At 64.8% G+C, this 14,923-nt stretch overlaps 1 protein-coding gene across 1 annotated transcript; it reads right to left on the bottom strand.

The window, feature by feature from the left end:
* Positions 1-3,862: 3,862 nt before the first annotated feature.
* On the bottom strand, positions 3,863-7,523 carry NKX1-1 (NK1 homeobox 1). Its single transcript, XM_065877652.1, has 2 exons — positions 7,076-7,523; positions 3,863-4,716 (listed from the first exon to the last, which is right to left on the bottom strand). The coding sequence occupies exons 1-2, from the start codon at positions 7,521-7,523 to the stop codon at positions 3,863-3,865; spliced, it is 1,302 nt and encodes a 433-aa protein (XP_065733724.1).
* Positions 7,524-14,923: the final 7,400 nt, after the last annotated feature.

The raw sequence follows: 14,923 nt of genomic DNA, 5'->3' as shown, positions 1-14,923 counted from the left end.
GCCACCGTTGAAAGGGGAGGGGAGGGCTGCGGCAGGATGGGCAGGTGGCATGAGCCTGCCGTGGGGGTGGGGCGGTGGGCACTGGGGATCCTGAGCGGGGAAGTGAGCACAGTGGGCCAGGGGCACGCCGCAGTCCAGGTGTGTCCCCTGAGGGTTTGGCCGTGACTGGGTAAGGCCGAGGGTCCCCAACACGCCCAAACGGAACAAAGCTGGTTAAAGTTAAGTGGGACAGGCAGGCAGGGAAACGGGTGCAGCTGCTAGGGTGCTCTGCAAGGGTGGCAGGTCTGTTAGCAGCCCCTGCAACCCCTCCCCTTTTTAACAGGAATGAGAGCGCATCCGCTAGAAAAACTACATTTCCCAAACTCCCTTGGCTAGGAGTGGTCATGTGACCAAGTTCTGGCCAATGAGATGTGAGCAGCTGTTACATGGGCTTCTGGAAATCACCTTAAAAGGAGGCAGTTGTGCCCCTCTTTTCTCTTCCTGTTTGCTGCCTAGAACGTGGATGTGATGGCTGGAGCCTCACCCTCTATATGGGTCCATGAGGATGAGGGCCCAGCCCAGCCACGATGAGGCAGTGGAGAGTTGGACAGAGCTGGCTCTCCAAGGACCCTGGGAAGGTGTCCTAGCTGCCCAGGGCTGCCAAAGGCCAGCATTCCCTCACACAAGAGAAAAGAAACAATCTCCTTTCAACTTCTGTTCATTCAGTTTTTCTCTTTCATGCAACCAAAGCCTAACACACAGCAAGGGACCACAGCCAGCCAGCTGTGGGCTGGGCACAAGGAGGGGAGGAAGGTGGGGCTCAACAGTCCCTGGGCAGGAGACTGGGGGGCAGTGTGGGGAGGGGAGCCCCCCAGGGAGGGCCCTGGGTGCCTGTGCTTGTCCGGGCTCGTGCCTGCAGGGGCTGTGTCTTACTTGCTCCTTCCACGTGATGGAAACTACTTGAGTACCATTCTGGGATTGGGGGTGGATGCTGTCTGGGGTCAGGGCTGGTCGTAGGGGCTGGAGGAGGGCCTTCCCAGAGTACATGAAGATCCTGGGGGCTGTGCCAGTTCTCATGGCACTGACAACAAAGTGGGACCATGGTGGGGACAGGGATCAGGTACCAGCAGGGCCACCACTCCCCTCCGCTTCCAGCTCAGGAACCCCAAGCTGAGAACTGGGCAGGCAGGGGCCCCCCATAGCCTGTTGGGAGCAAGGGTGGTAGGGCCAGCTGGAGGGTCCCCGGGGAAGCAGCCAGAGGAGCCTGCACCCTCAAGTTCCCCAGGTCCGCGGGGTTCTGAGCACCTGATGGGAGAGGGAGCGGGGATGCTGGGGTGGGAGCTGGGCCTGTTGGCACCTCCAGGAGGGGCAAGGGCACCTAGGCCGGGGCCAGGGCCTGTTTCTTCCCATGTGACCATGTGCAGATACCCACAGCTCGGATGCCACTCGAGTGTGGGGAGGCTCAGGTGGGCCGACACAGGGCCCAGCACATGGTAGGCATGCACCAAAGAGAGACTGGAGGGGCCCAGGGAAGTGACAGGGAGCCGTCCCTGTGCCCGCAGCAGGGCCCGCACAGGTGCTCAGAGCAGCCCAGTGTATGCCTAGCGCGTGGGCCAATCATGGCTGTGGTATCCGCTCAGGGCTGAGTCTGCGAGCCCGGAGGTGGAGCCGGGCAGGTGGTGGTGGGGGGCGTTGATTCCCTGCCTCATGGCTTCCAACGGCCCCCTGCACCGGTGTCCTGAGCCACGGGAGACTGATGTTGAAGGGTCCAGCGGTGTGGCCGCCTTGTTTCTGGGTGACCTTGGTGAGTGAGGGCAGGATGTGGGATGGGGAGAGGAAGGAGGCTGGAGCTGTCGAGTCTCGAGTCTGAAACTCCCTCCCTCCTCCTCCCCTCCTGCCCCACCGTGGACAACGCTGCAGGACCAAGCCTCGTGGAGGGTCGGGGGCACTGCCCTTCCCTGACCTCTCCCTCTGTTCCAGCAGGTTCCGGCCCAGCAAGGTGAGCTTAGGGGAGGCAGGGGACCCCTGAGGGACAGGTGTCCGGCTCCTGCAAGGTCCTGATGGTTTTGCCTTCCTCTGGCCTCTCCCCCCAGCTCCTGGAAGTGGAGGCTGTGGCTTCTTGCTTGGCAGCCCCTGGCATCCTGTTTGGGCTAAGTGCACAGTAATGCCGATGATTTGAGGCCGAGAGCCCTCTGGAACCTTCTGGAGCCTTCTGGGGCTCCTCTGTCAGCTGTCTACACCCTGGTGGCCCAGGCCTCAGGGGTGTCCTCACCCTTCTGCACCCCGGCCGGTTAGATTCGGGGACAGTCCGGCTGCCCGCAGGTTGGGTGGAGGATTCGGATGGCGGCTATAACCACCAGCTGCGAGAATACTGCGAGAATTTCAGCAGCGCCGAGCTGACGGGGAGGGCAGAGGCGGAGTGGTGCATGCGGCGGGGGCTCGGGTCTGAGGCAGGTGAGCCGCCTGCGGGAGGCCAGAGGCCCAGGCGGCGGGGGCTGCAGCAGTGGGCAGGGCGGTCCCACCTGCCTCCGCCCCTCCCCGCCGCGCGGTGGTCGGGGGCTGCTCCTCCCCCACCCTTTGCCCACAGGTGATGGAGAGGACAACGTGGGGCGCCCTCTCGTAGGTGAAGGCGGTGCGTGCGCGCCGCGGCTTCCCGGACTTGGGCCTGGACGGCGGTGGCTGTCACTCACCCGCCGCAGGGTCGTCCTTCTCCCCAGCCCTAGCCTCAGCCCCAGCCCTGCCCACGGTGGTGGGTGATGGGCTGAACAGCGCAGGGAAGAGTCTGAGAGTTCGCTAGTCGCACATGGAGAGGGATGTCCCCTCTGCGGGCGCAGGGCTCGGCCGCGGAGCAGCCAGGGGGCGGGGCAGGCGCACGGCTTCACCGCGCTGGCGTCCAGCGACCATGGACACCCACCTTGAGTGCCGGCGGGGCTGCGGCGGGGACCCCCTCACCGCGCGGCAGTGCCCGCGTTCCCGAGCCTCGGCTTTCGACTCGAGTCGGCCACCCGGCCCAGGCGCCGCCGCCTCTCGCCTCCCCTCTCTGCCCAGGGCTCCAGGAGCCCGCGTGGGGACCGCGCCCAGAGCCGGGCTGCAGGCTGTTGGAGGAGAGGTGGCCGCGCCGGACTCCCGCGGGCCGGGCTCAGGCGCCGTTGGGCAGGTTGCTCCATCCCGGCCAGCCCCAGCTTTCCTCCACTGGGAAGCGGCGGGAGGCCCCTCCTCCTCGGGCCGGCCTGGTACTCAGGGAAGGCCGCGCGGATGCGCATTTGGGGCGGGGGCAGGGTCGGCGCCCGGCGCGAGCGCTGCCCCCAGGCGCTACCGCGCGGGCACCTTCCCGCTGGGCTTCCCTCACCCCCGAGCGCCCCGAGCGGAGGAGGGGGGAGGGGAAGGGAAGGAGCGCGGACACGGGACTCCCGGACCGGAGCCTCAGCGCACACAGCACCGAGGCCGCGCGCCTGTTCCCAAGCGCGTGGGGGGACCCGGGCGACGCAGGATGGGCAAGCTTGGCCACGGGACGCCGGGCGCCGGGTCGAGCACCCCGGAGCGCCTCGGTCGCGCCGAAGTCCCCACCGAAGGGCGGCAATGAGGACGGGGCGCGGGCGACGCGGGAGCCTGAGGGACTTGGGCGCGGCCTCCTGCGGTTTATTGATTGAGTAGAGTTCGGCAAAGTGCTTCCCAGAGGGCCGACCTCGGGCCCAACGCGCGCGGACAGTCGTTTATAAATTTAAAACTCTTTTGTAGCAATCGGCTATATACAGAGTCAGCGACCGCAGCCTTACAAAAGGGCCGACCGGCGGTCGCCCTCGGGTCCTGGGCGCGGCCTCAGGGGCGCTAGGGCCGCGTGGGGCTGCCCGGCCCGGCGTCCCGTTCTGATCCGAGGCCGTGCTCAGAGGTGCGGCGCGTAGAAGGCGGGCGCGCCGTAGGTCTGCGAGCCCAGCACGAAGGGCGACAGCACCGCCGGGCTCGACAGAAAGGGCAGCTGTGCGGCGCACACCAGGCCGCCGGGGCCGTGCGCCGGGTACCCGGCCGGGCCGTGCATGGCGATCGGCGCGCCCATGGGCGGCGACGGGCTGAGCGGGCTGAGGCCACCGGGCAGCCCCGCACCCGGCCCGGAACCCGGCCCCGGTCCCCCTCCGCCGCCGGTCGGCGCGCTGGTATCGGCGCCCGGGTTCTGCTTCTTCCACTTGGTGCGGCGGTTCTGGAACCAGATCTTCACCTGCGTCTCGGTGAGGCTCAGCGACAGCGCCAGGTTGAGGCGCTCGCACACCGACAGGTAGCGCGTCGCCTTGAACTTGTTCTCCAGCGCCACGAGCTGCTCGTAGGTGAAGGCGGTGCGCGCGCGCCGCGGCTTCCCGGACTTGGAGTCGGAGCCCGTGCGCTTCCGCTTGGGCTTCGTCGCCGTCGCCGCGCCCTGCGGGGTCGTCCCCGCGTCCCCGGGCGCCGCCGAGGCTCCCGGCGGGCCCGGGGCTCCGGGCGAGTTCCCACGGGGGCCGGGGACAGCGGCCTCATCGACAGCGCCTGGGGGCGCCTCGGCCTCGCCCTGGCAGCCCGACCCGCGGGCCCCGAGGCCGCTGCCGCCTCCCCGCGCCTCAGCGCCGCGCGCCGCCCCCGCCTCGGGCGCCTCGTCCTCGTCCTCGTCGTCGGGCGCCTCATCCCCGCTGTCCGCGCTCGGGCTGCGGCCACCGCCGCTGCTGTAGCCGTTGGCCTCGGCCTCGTCCGCCTTGCAGGGGTCGCCGGCGTCTGCGGGCGGGGACGGGGCGGGGAGGGAGGACAGCACAGTTAGGACCCGGCGCCCTCCCTTCCGCTCGCTCGCCCCTCCGGCGCCCTGCTCCCCTTAACGAATCCCTTTTCCTGTTTCCGTTGCTTCTCTTCTTGCCTCCCTTTCCCCTTAGCGCATTCGTTTCCCTGCCCTCTCCCCTCCTTTTCTTCTCACCCTCCCGCGCTTTCTCTCTCCGTCCCCTGTGCATTCCTTCTCTCCAGAGGCCCCCCTTCCCGCCATCTCCCGAGCCCTGCGCCTTTGCCCCAGCCGGGCAGGACGGGGCCGCAGAGCTTACGGCAGAGGGAAAGATCCCATCGATCCATGGGGCAGATACAAACTTAATTAAACTCATTTTGCGTAATGTACAAACTAGTTAACGGCCATTTAATTTATTTCAGCGTACATTACCCTCCAATTACCACAAGGCTCCAACAGAGCCAGCCAATTACTGGGCATTTAAGAGTGGGCCGGGCCAGAGTCCTGGGGTAAGGTTGGAGCCCGCTGCAAGGAGGCGATTTCCGGGGACCAAAAAAGTTGCCCTGGATCCATCCCTACCTCAAGACTTGGGGCCCTGGAACTTGGCCACCCTTGGCCCCTCGGCTGAGACCCCAGCAGGTCCAGGCTGGTCCCAACCAGGGACCAGTGGGCAGTGGGGGTCTACAGCAGTGCTGAGACCAGCCGGGGTGGGAGTCCCCACTAGGTCAAGTCTGAGCAGCAGCTCCGGATCCTCCAAGCAGAGGCCCGCGCGGTGGCTGCAATGTGAATCTCAGAAATTTGGAAGAAAGCATCTGTCCCGGTCAGGGCCCGGCAGGGGTGGCGGGGAGGGAGGGGAGGGGAGGGGAGGGGAAGGGAGGGGAGGGGTGGCGGGGAGGGGAGGGGTGGTGGGGAGGAGAGGGGAGGGGTGGCGGGGAGGGGAGGGGAGGGGTGGCGGGGAGGGGAGGGGAGGGGTGGCGGGGAGGGGAGGGAGGGCGTTTCTATGCAGCCCCTGCTCCCACAGGTGGTCATACAACCAGGAGAGAAGCCAGGGCAAGCGCCCAACACCATGCCGCCCCGTCGGGCACCAGGCCCCGATCAGGTTGGCACAGAGAACTGGAGAATAAAGGACAAATTCAGTCCGATTCCTCCAGGGTGACCACGGGCTGCGTGGAGGCCGGCAGGGCAGATATCCTGGCCCCCACCCATACCCCTTAGCAGGAGAAGAGACGGTCCCCCAGGTGACCCTGACAGCTCCTGCTCTGTCCAGGGGTGGGCTAAGGAGGGACCCTGACCCAGCTCCCTCCCTAAACTACCAAGAAACTGGGCCTTCCGACTGGGATGTCTTCCCCATTTGATGGAGGCTCCAGGTGGAAACTCCCAGAACCCTGGCCAGGCCGAAAGCCTGAGGGGCTCCCCTCCAGCCTTCCCGAGATTGTTCCTCTTTCATCTCCGCCCAACCGGGAGGAAGCCCAGTGCAGGTGCTGGGAGGCCCCTCGCCTGAAAAGGCCCACCCGAGCAAGGCCCACCCGAGCCCTGCCGGCCCTGCGCACCTCTCCCCGCGGGGCAGAGGGCCCGGGAAGTTGGAGGGAGGAAGGGCCGGCGGAGGGGGGCACCAAAAGCAATCAGGAGCCGGTCGAATGCAATTCTCGATCAATAGCGGCCCCTAATAAGTGTAATAGGTTTTAATCGAGTAATTATCCGAATTTTGACCCTATAATTTAGATGTTCGGGGGGAGTTTGCAAGGTGCTTGAAAGAGATATGCATGCAGCCGTAATGGGATATCGACCAGGCCGGGGTTGCGGGCCGCCCCATTACCGGCCGCTTTCCGCCGCTAAGCACATTTCCCCTTAACTGTAATCGAAGGGATTTAATTGTTTTTCCAGAGATAACCAGCGTTTTGTCACAATTAGTCTGATTTGTCCAAAAAAAAAAAAAAAAGAGACAGAGAGAGACAGAAAAAAAAAAAAGGAAATAAAAGAATGGAGGGAGGGACGTCTCCGGAGGCTGCGGTGGGAGTGGGGAGGTCACGGGCTAGCCGCCGCGCACGACTCCCCCTCCTCTGCCACCTACTGCCCTCCAATACCGGGGGTGCGCGGTGGCCAAACCTGGGCCGGCCATGCAGTTCGTAGCCCTGGGCCCAGCCTGGGGGAGGCATCTCGGGAGGCACCGGGCGGTGCGGGCCCTGGAGTCCGGGTCGGACGCAGGCGGTGGGAGGGCTGGTGCGGGCCCCGCGCGCTGCGAACTTTCCACCGAGCCTTGGCGCCGGGCCGGTCAGGTTCGCCGAGGGGTCCCGGGAGCTCAAACGCGTAGACGCGGCCCGTCCCTCTACCCCCGCGACCCGGCACCGGCCGTGCCCTACTCACGCGGCGGCTCAGCTGCGGTACCGGCTCCAGCTTCTCCGGCGGCGGCGAGGGCACGGCGCTCCAGCTCCTCTGAGCGCGGCGGGCGTCCCGGGGCGGCGGGGGCCGGGGCGCACGCCGCGGGCGCCACGGGGCCCAGCAGCACACAGCGGCGTCTTCTGCTGTTGAACTTGTTGGGGTCCAGGATGTCCAGCACCGAGAAGGAGGTGGGGCGCGGCGGCGGGCCGGGCCGGGCCGCCCCAGCCCCCTCGGGCGCCGCGGGCACCGTGTCGCTGGCGGCGAGCGGCGGGGCTCCGGCCCGCGGGAAGGCGGGCAGCTCAGCGCGCCCGTCCATGGCGTCCCGGGCGGCGGCGGCGGCGGGCGCGGGCGGTGCGGGCCCCGGACCGGGCCCGGGCGGCGGCGGCGGCAGCGCGGGGCCGTCCCCGGTAGCCGCCGGGCCGCTCGCGCTCATGCCGGCCTCCCGCCGCTCCGGCCGCTCGGGCCCCTCCGGCTACTGGGCTCCCATCCCCGGCGGCCCGGGCGCCGCCGCACGGTCTCGCACCGGCGGCCGCGGCCGCGGCTCGGCTCGCTCCCCGTGCCGCCCCGCGCTCGCCCGGTGCTGCCTGGCGGCGCCGCCGCCGCCGCCGCCGCCTCAGGCGCCCGCCGCGCCCGGCCCGCTCATTTATGGCGGCCCCGCCGGCGGCGCCCACGCGCCCACTCGCCGCACACACGTGCGCCCGCAGGCGGCCGCGGGCTCCGCCGCCCTCGTTAGCGCGCGCGCCTAATTGGCTGCGAATGGTCCCGGGCGGAGGAGGCGGGTCCCGCGCGGGACACACAGACTGCGCCCCGGGCCCGACCGACAGACCCACAGCGCGGAGCCGGAGTGCGCTCCGCGAGCGGCTGTCGCGGTTCGCGGCGTGCCGCTGCGCCTCCGCTGGTCCGGAAACGGCGCGCCGGCTCCTGGGCGGAGGGGGAGGGGACAGCCCCGGCTTTTAAATAATTGCGGGATCCGTCTGCGGAGGGGCCGCGGAGGCCCCCGGGCGCGCCTCAAGAGTTGGCTGGGGCATCCCGGCGGCCGGCCGGCCTTACTCCCCGCTCCCGGCGCTCGGGGCCCTGGCGCCCTGGCGGCTCCCGAGGCTTCGGTGCCCCTCGGCGGCTGGGGCGAGGAGTGGGGTCCTCGCGGGCCGACTCCCGGGGTCTTCGCCGCGTCGTCAGCCCCCTCCCAGGCGTTCCGTGGACCTCGGTCCCGCCTCTCTCCGTCGCTCCGCTCGAGGTCTCCTCTCGTGTCTCGGGGTCTCCCTCGCTCAGGGTCTCCGGCCCTCTGTCCCCTCCCGCCCCTGCCCCCTTCGCGTCGTCAAATTAGGGCCCAGCCTCGAGTCCCCGCCGGGGGCGGGGCCGGCGGCCCCCAGGGTCGCTCATTAGACGTGGAATCGAAAATGGGGACGGCTGGAGGGTCCTCCCGCTCCCGCCCCCGCCCCCCCCCCCAAAACGAGGACCGAAAAAATCGTACAGACGGCAGGAGGCCTATACAGAAATCGATAGCCTCAAGGAAGGAGAAACGTCGCAGCAAACTCCCCCTTCCCACGCCCGGAGAAATAAGTCCTTCGGTCCGGGTCTTTATGTGTGCACATTTGTCTACAGCGGCGAGGTTTGCACCCCAGGGCCCTGGCCCTCGGGGTGGAGGGACCGGCTAGCGTCCGTGGGCGGAACCGCCGCTGCTCCCTCTTCCCTGCGCCCGCCAACGGGCACACCTGACGACCGCGGGACCCAGGCGGGAGCCGGCGGTGGGAGCGCGCGTGCGAGCGTCTTCAGGGTGTGCGGCTGTGTGCGCCGCCTCACACTGCGGTCCCCGGAGCCTGCTCTGCGCACAAGGACGGGTCCTTTGCAATTACCGCGGGCAATGATCCTTTGGAAGCAGAAATTAAAAGTTGGGAGAAATAATGGGGGACCGATTGGCTGTAATTTGGGCCAAGCTCGGACATGCTTAGCCTCGAGGAGGCGGGGGAGGGGAAGGGGAGGCGGGGTGGGGGGGGGAGGGGGGCAGGCAAGACCTCCCCTCCCCCAGCCGGTCCCCTCCCCCGCGTGCTGGTCGGTCCCGAGATTCTAATCAGACCCACAACACTGTGTCCTTTCTTGCCAGGACTTGATTATTCTTTATCTTTAAATTATAAATCACCTCTGGGGGAAGGAGGGTGGATAATCTCTCATCACAGAGAGGTAATTATCTCCTTCCTACCCCCACCTTCCTGGAGGGACTCTTAGGCTCTCTCCACCCCTCCCCCAGCAAAGTTTGAATATAGATGTGCACACGCATTCACACGCACTCACACACACAAACACACGCATTCTCCAGCACGCGCCACACACGAGCGCAAATCCATTCATGAGCACCCGGGCACACGGTGTGGGGCTTGTGGCTCACAAATGCGCCCACCAGCTCCGGGCTGGTCTTGGAGGAGGGGCACACAAGGTCCCCTGTCCCCTGAGCTGCTGCCTGATCCCGCATGAGGCACAGCTACTAGGCACCCTAAGGGGCCAAGTCCCAAGGGCTGGGCCCTGACCTGGCTCTGGGTGGCCGACTCTCAGGGTGACATAGTGTCACAAGCCTCGCAAAGGCACGCTCACGCTCCATGCCTGTCCCTCCGCAGGTCACCAGGCGAGGCACAAACGCAGCAGTCCAAACCGCCACACCTTGCTGGGTGCGCAGGGGGCGGGCAGGGGTCTGCTTTCACCCCCGTTATGCGCACACGTGAGGAAGAGATACGTGAGCTCTCTTGGTACAACTTTCATTCAACATGAACACAAACGCACATAAAATGACGTCATATGATGTGGATGTAGTATAATGTCTGGTGATTGCCACTAAAGCATAGTAAGTAGAATACCATGTTAGGTACGATGTGGATTGAGCGTAATGGAATACTATACTGTAATACAAACCCACGCTGCGCCCCCCTCCAGAGCGCGTGCCCACACTCAGCACAGCGAAGTGCTCTCCCTGCCGAGAGGGCTGGGCTGATCAGGGCTGAGTGCTGCTTGGATGAAAGCCCTGTGCCTGCCCTGGAGTTTGCAGGCCCTTCCCTCCCCTTTCCTCCCTGCCCCTAAACATTCTACCGGGAGCTTGGCAGGCAGGGAATGAGTTGCAAAGTCCGCAGTCCTCAGCCTGGAGCAGGGGCCGGGCAGTGGGGTGGGAGGGGGACCTCCAGAGCTACGCAGGAGACCTCGGGGCGCTTTCCCACGGGGAGGGGGCTGCTGTGCCTGGACAAGGGTCAGGAAGATCGCGGCATCCTCTACTGCCCCACCCCTCTCCCCTCTCCAAGGAGCAACCTGTCGTGGAGATGCGCACACCCCTCCTCCTCTCCCAGATACCTGGAAACAACCTCCCATCTCCCCGACTTCAACCTAGAGCATCTGGGTCTATAAAGACGTCCTTTTGCTCCTAATCACAATTGATTGTCAATTAGACCGTCATTTGTGCAATCTCTGCCCATCTGCCATATCAGGTTATCTCCAAGCCACCAGCTTCACTTGTGGGGCCCCAGGTGGGCAGTGACAGGTGAAATCAGTGCTTAAGTTGGGGATGCCTCCACCCACCCAGTGGACAGGAAACGGCCTTCGCTGCTAAGCCCAGACACACTGCACATCAGTCAGGGCCAGATGGGGTCATCGGCGGGCTGGCGGGGGGGAGGGTGTCAAGGCAGGAACCGACGTGGACAAGGGTAGAAATCTGGGGAGAGACTGGTGACAAAAGGCCTTCAAAGTGGACCCGGGAACATGAGTGAGTGGGGGCTGAGATTATGCAGAAGAGGGGAGGGAAGGGAGGTGTTGGAAGGGGAGGGAAGGGGGAGAGCGGGGCACTCGATCTTTTCAGCCCATCGCCAGTATCCTCTCCTCAGCAACGGAGTCTTGGGAGGTTCTGGAGCAGGAGGGAGATCCCACCACCTCTGCCATTAACTCACCATGTGTCTGTGAACCCCTCCTCCATTTTTCATCTGTGAATTATGGGGGTTGGATTCCATATGACCTCTAAGGTCCCCATATCCTCCGCTCGAAGGTCGAAGGGCGACAAGTTTACAGCCCTCATTGTACATGGCGGTGGGGTGAGGGGCCTCCCTTCTCATCTTGCACCTGGAAGGGCAGCAGTGCTTAGGTGTCCCCAGGGCGCCTGGATAAGTAACCCCCAATTTGAATGATGTTAGATTCATGCAAAGCTCACCCCACTCCAGACCGCCCAGGGTCCTCTAAACATCGCTGTGAAATATGCGGGGCAGGGGTTACCACCCCCTCTGCAAATTAATGCCTCAGCTCCTCCAGTCCGCCTGGGTCCCGCGGCTGACGCTGTGCTCTCTCTGAACGGGCTACTGTCCTGTGCACGTGTGGCAGGGGGCAGAGGTGGAGGCAGAGCCTGGAGACAGAAGCCCCCGTGCTCTCTCCTCTTGCCTGTCCGCCCCCAAACGACCCACACAACCACTTTCCCACCTGGAGTTTGGCAAGTGAAGGGGGAACTTTCTGCTTATTTGTTTCCTCATCTTCTCTAAGGTATACCTCTCCTGGGGTCTCCTGACTATTCGAGAAAGGGTACCCTACACTCAGAACACCAGAGAAGGGAGAGAATACGGGCTACTGCGCTGCGGATCTGGGGACAAGAGGGCCCCAGCCCCGCGCAGCCCGGGCGTCGGGGCATCTTCAGGACCATGGGCAGCGCGCGCGGAGCCCACGTTCAACACCGCGGACAGCGCCCCAGGCCCCAGGCACCGTCAACGCGCTGTCAGCAGCCCATTCACCTAGGCCAAACCACGACCTACCAAAGGGCAGGGGTTCTCACTGCCTGGGTTTGAATCCGCCTGCTTGTAAGCTGCATGAGTTCTACAGAGTTCTATCTACAGAGATAAAGAGCATGTAGCGCTGGGCCTGGTTGGAGGCAAGGAATCAGATACAAAGGTGGGGTTTAAACAGGGCTTCCCTGGTGGCGCAGCGCTTAAGAACCCACCTGCCACTGCAGGGGACACGGCTTCGAGCCCTGGTCCGGGAAGATGCCGCGGAGCAACTAGGCCCGTGTGCCACAACTGCTGAGCCTGCGCTCTAGAGCCCGCGAGCCACAACTGCTGAACCCGGGTGCCACAGCTGCTGAGGCCCGCGTGCCTAGAGCCCGCGCACCACAACGAAGAGTAGCCCGCGCTTGCCCAAGCCCGCGTGCAGCAGTGAAGACCCAATGCAGCCAAAAATACAATAAATTTTTAAAAAGACCCATAAACCCTTTAAACAAAACCAAAAACAAACAAAAATCAACAATGGGAGTGATTTCAGGCTGTGGGGGACCAAGGGTGCTGGTGTGGAGGCAGGGGCACCTGGCTTCGGCACCCGGGCTGTAGACGCAGCGGCCAGCTCCCTCTCCCGGCCTCAGAGGGCACCCTGGCTCCAACAGGCTTTCTGACCAGAGGGCAGGCCAGGGGCGGGAGTCACCAGCTTGCAGACGAGCAAACCGAGGCTGGAGAGGATGGGTGATGTGCCGGCACGTGGTGGAGCTTCGATGTGAACGCTGGGTCCTTCCGGTGCCAGCGTCTTTAACGTGCACGAACAGGTGCTGCAGGGAAGACGGTTCAGGTGGGGTGCCCGGTGACGGGGGGCAGGTCCCTGCCTCTGCAGGCCTGGTCTCTCCTTGTCCCCCTTGTGGCCTCTGTCCTCTCCAGCCTCTTTGCCTGTCACTGTTCATCTCTGAGGGGCAGCAGGGGTGTCCAGGTTTGACCCTGCCCAGCGTGGCCACCTTCCCTCCTGTCCCTCAGGGTCCAGAGCTCCAAGCTTAGGCATATTTCACTGTCAGTGGTCACTAGAGTTATTTGGGGTTTCTATGGATTTTTTTTTCCCCAGGGTAATGCCCAAGACCTCTCTGTCTGGAGGTGGATGGTGAGAAGACCCCCCCCCCGCCGAGTGGAGGGTCTGGGGTGCCTCTGGCCCTGGGTATCAGGATCTGCTGCTGGTGAGCGCCTCTCCTGCCCCTGCTGGAGCCCAGCCCTGCAGTCTATCCCCATCATTCTAAGACACAAGTCCAGTCACACTCCTCCTCTTCCAGAGACTCCTTAAGGCCGCCATGGCCCAGGGCCGACTCCGGGCTCTGCAGCCTGGCACCAAGGCCTTCCTGACTGTGTCCTGTGGGATGTGCTGCCTGGCTCCGCAGTCTCTGCACTCTGTGCCCGGAGCTCCCGATGAGCCTGGACGGTCTGGCTGCAGAGTGCCTCCGCTGGCGGGGCCCTTGGCTGTTGTCTACACAGATCCTTCCCGCTCACCTTAGCGGCAGCACCACATGGAGGGAGGCACCGTCTTGGGTGCCCATCCAAACCCCGAGCTTCGCTCCGTCATGTCTTAACGTGTCGTGAGACCTTTATGTGTTCACTTTTGGCCCTGGCCCCAGACGGGGGCTCTTGGACATTATGTGTGAGTCTCACCAACTCCGTGTCCCCCATCAAGGCGGATGCAGGATGCAGGATGCAAAAGCGTGTTCACGCTGATGAGGAAGATGGGAGGAGCGACGTGGGGGGCGGAGCCTGCGGCCGAGCATCGCTCGGCCACCCCCGTGGCGCTCTGACTCCCTAGTCTGTCTGTCCTGCCCTAGCCGCCTCGGCTCTGTCCTCCGCTGACAGTGTGGCCTGGCACTGATCAGTTTTCTGCCTGGTGCAGTGGATGCACGTGGCGCCCTGCCCAGACCCCCAGTTCTAGCTTCTGAGCGTGGTGGGTCAAGCTCACACCACGATCTGCTTGGGAGAACTGGCCCTGGCTAACAGGCGGTGCCTGTCCCCGGGGACGCCCCTTCGTCCAGGGGCAGGGCTAAAGGAGGGCATCCTTGCTCTGTTCTGTCCCTGCCTTTCCTGCACTCCCTCCTGGATTTCTCCTGCCTCAGTGAATCCCCGGCACCTGAATCGCTGCCGCTGGCTCTGCTCGGGCCTCCCCGGGGGTCAGTGGTCCGGAGACAGACCTGGGGAGTCTTTGTACAGGGAGGAGTTACCACCCCTGCTGTGCCGAGTGCGTGTGTGGACATTTACAGTAATACGTCTCCCCTACCCCCAGCCCCATGCAACTGGAAAAGCTCCAGTTACATCAGAAATGTCGTCGATTGGATAATTTCGCCCCAGCTTTCCCTTCCCTTCATTGTCCCTCCCCGCCAAGGCCTTCCAACGGGGAAAGGATGCTTCCCACCTGCTGAAGCTGGGCTTGGCCACATGACCTGCAGGAGCAGGAGTGACCAGGCCTTCAGGGGCCTCTGAGTTTCTGCCCCTTGCAGCTTCCAATCTCTTCCATCAGAACCTGCTCCCGGGCGCTGATGGTCCGTCAGCTGGGAATGGGAATGAAGGTGTGGAGGCTGCCTGATCCCCACCTGATGAATCCGGCAGGGGAGGGGGTGCCAATTGGCAACTGACCCTGGTCTGCCACCAGGAAAGGGATGGCCATTGCTGTGGACCACTGAGCTCTTTGGGGCCGTTGGTTACACAGCAGAACCCTGACTGATACAGTCCACGCAGCAGGGCTGAGAAGACGTGGCCTTGTCAGCACCCACCCACTTGTCTGTTTGGTTCCCGGCTCACGCGGCTCTCCCATCCATTTCTCCCTCTGTGACCAGACCTCCACCTGTCCACCAGCTGGCTCAGCCACCACAGTCACAGTGTGTCCCTCCCGTATGCCCATGCTTCTGCACTCCCCACCACAGGCCTGACAGGGTGAGTCCTGGCCGGGTCTGGAGGCAGCAGAGAGCAAGATGGGCAGTCCTGCCCTCGAGGAGCCTGGGCAGTCACCCAGCCACCAGAGAGGGCAGGCGGAGACCACCCACCGGACACCACCTGAGGGAGGGCGGGTGGGGGGTGAAGGTCAGGGAGGTGAGAA

Source organism: Phocoena phocoena, chromosome 5 (assembly GCF_963924675.1).
Source record: "Phocoena phocoena chromosome 5, mPhoPho1.1, whole genome shotgun sequence".
In the NCBI taxonomy this organism is placed as follows: domain Eukaryota; kingdom Metazoa; phylum Chordata; class Mammalia; order Artiodactyla; family Phocoenidae; genus Phocoena; species Phocoena phocoena.
The sequence above is the reverse complement of the archived record's forward strand: the minus strand, read 5'-3'. Positions and strand labels throughout refer to the sequence as shown.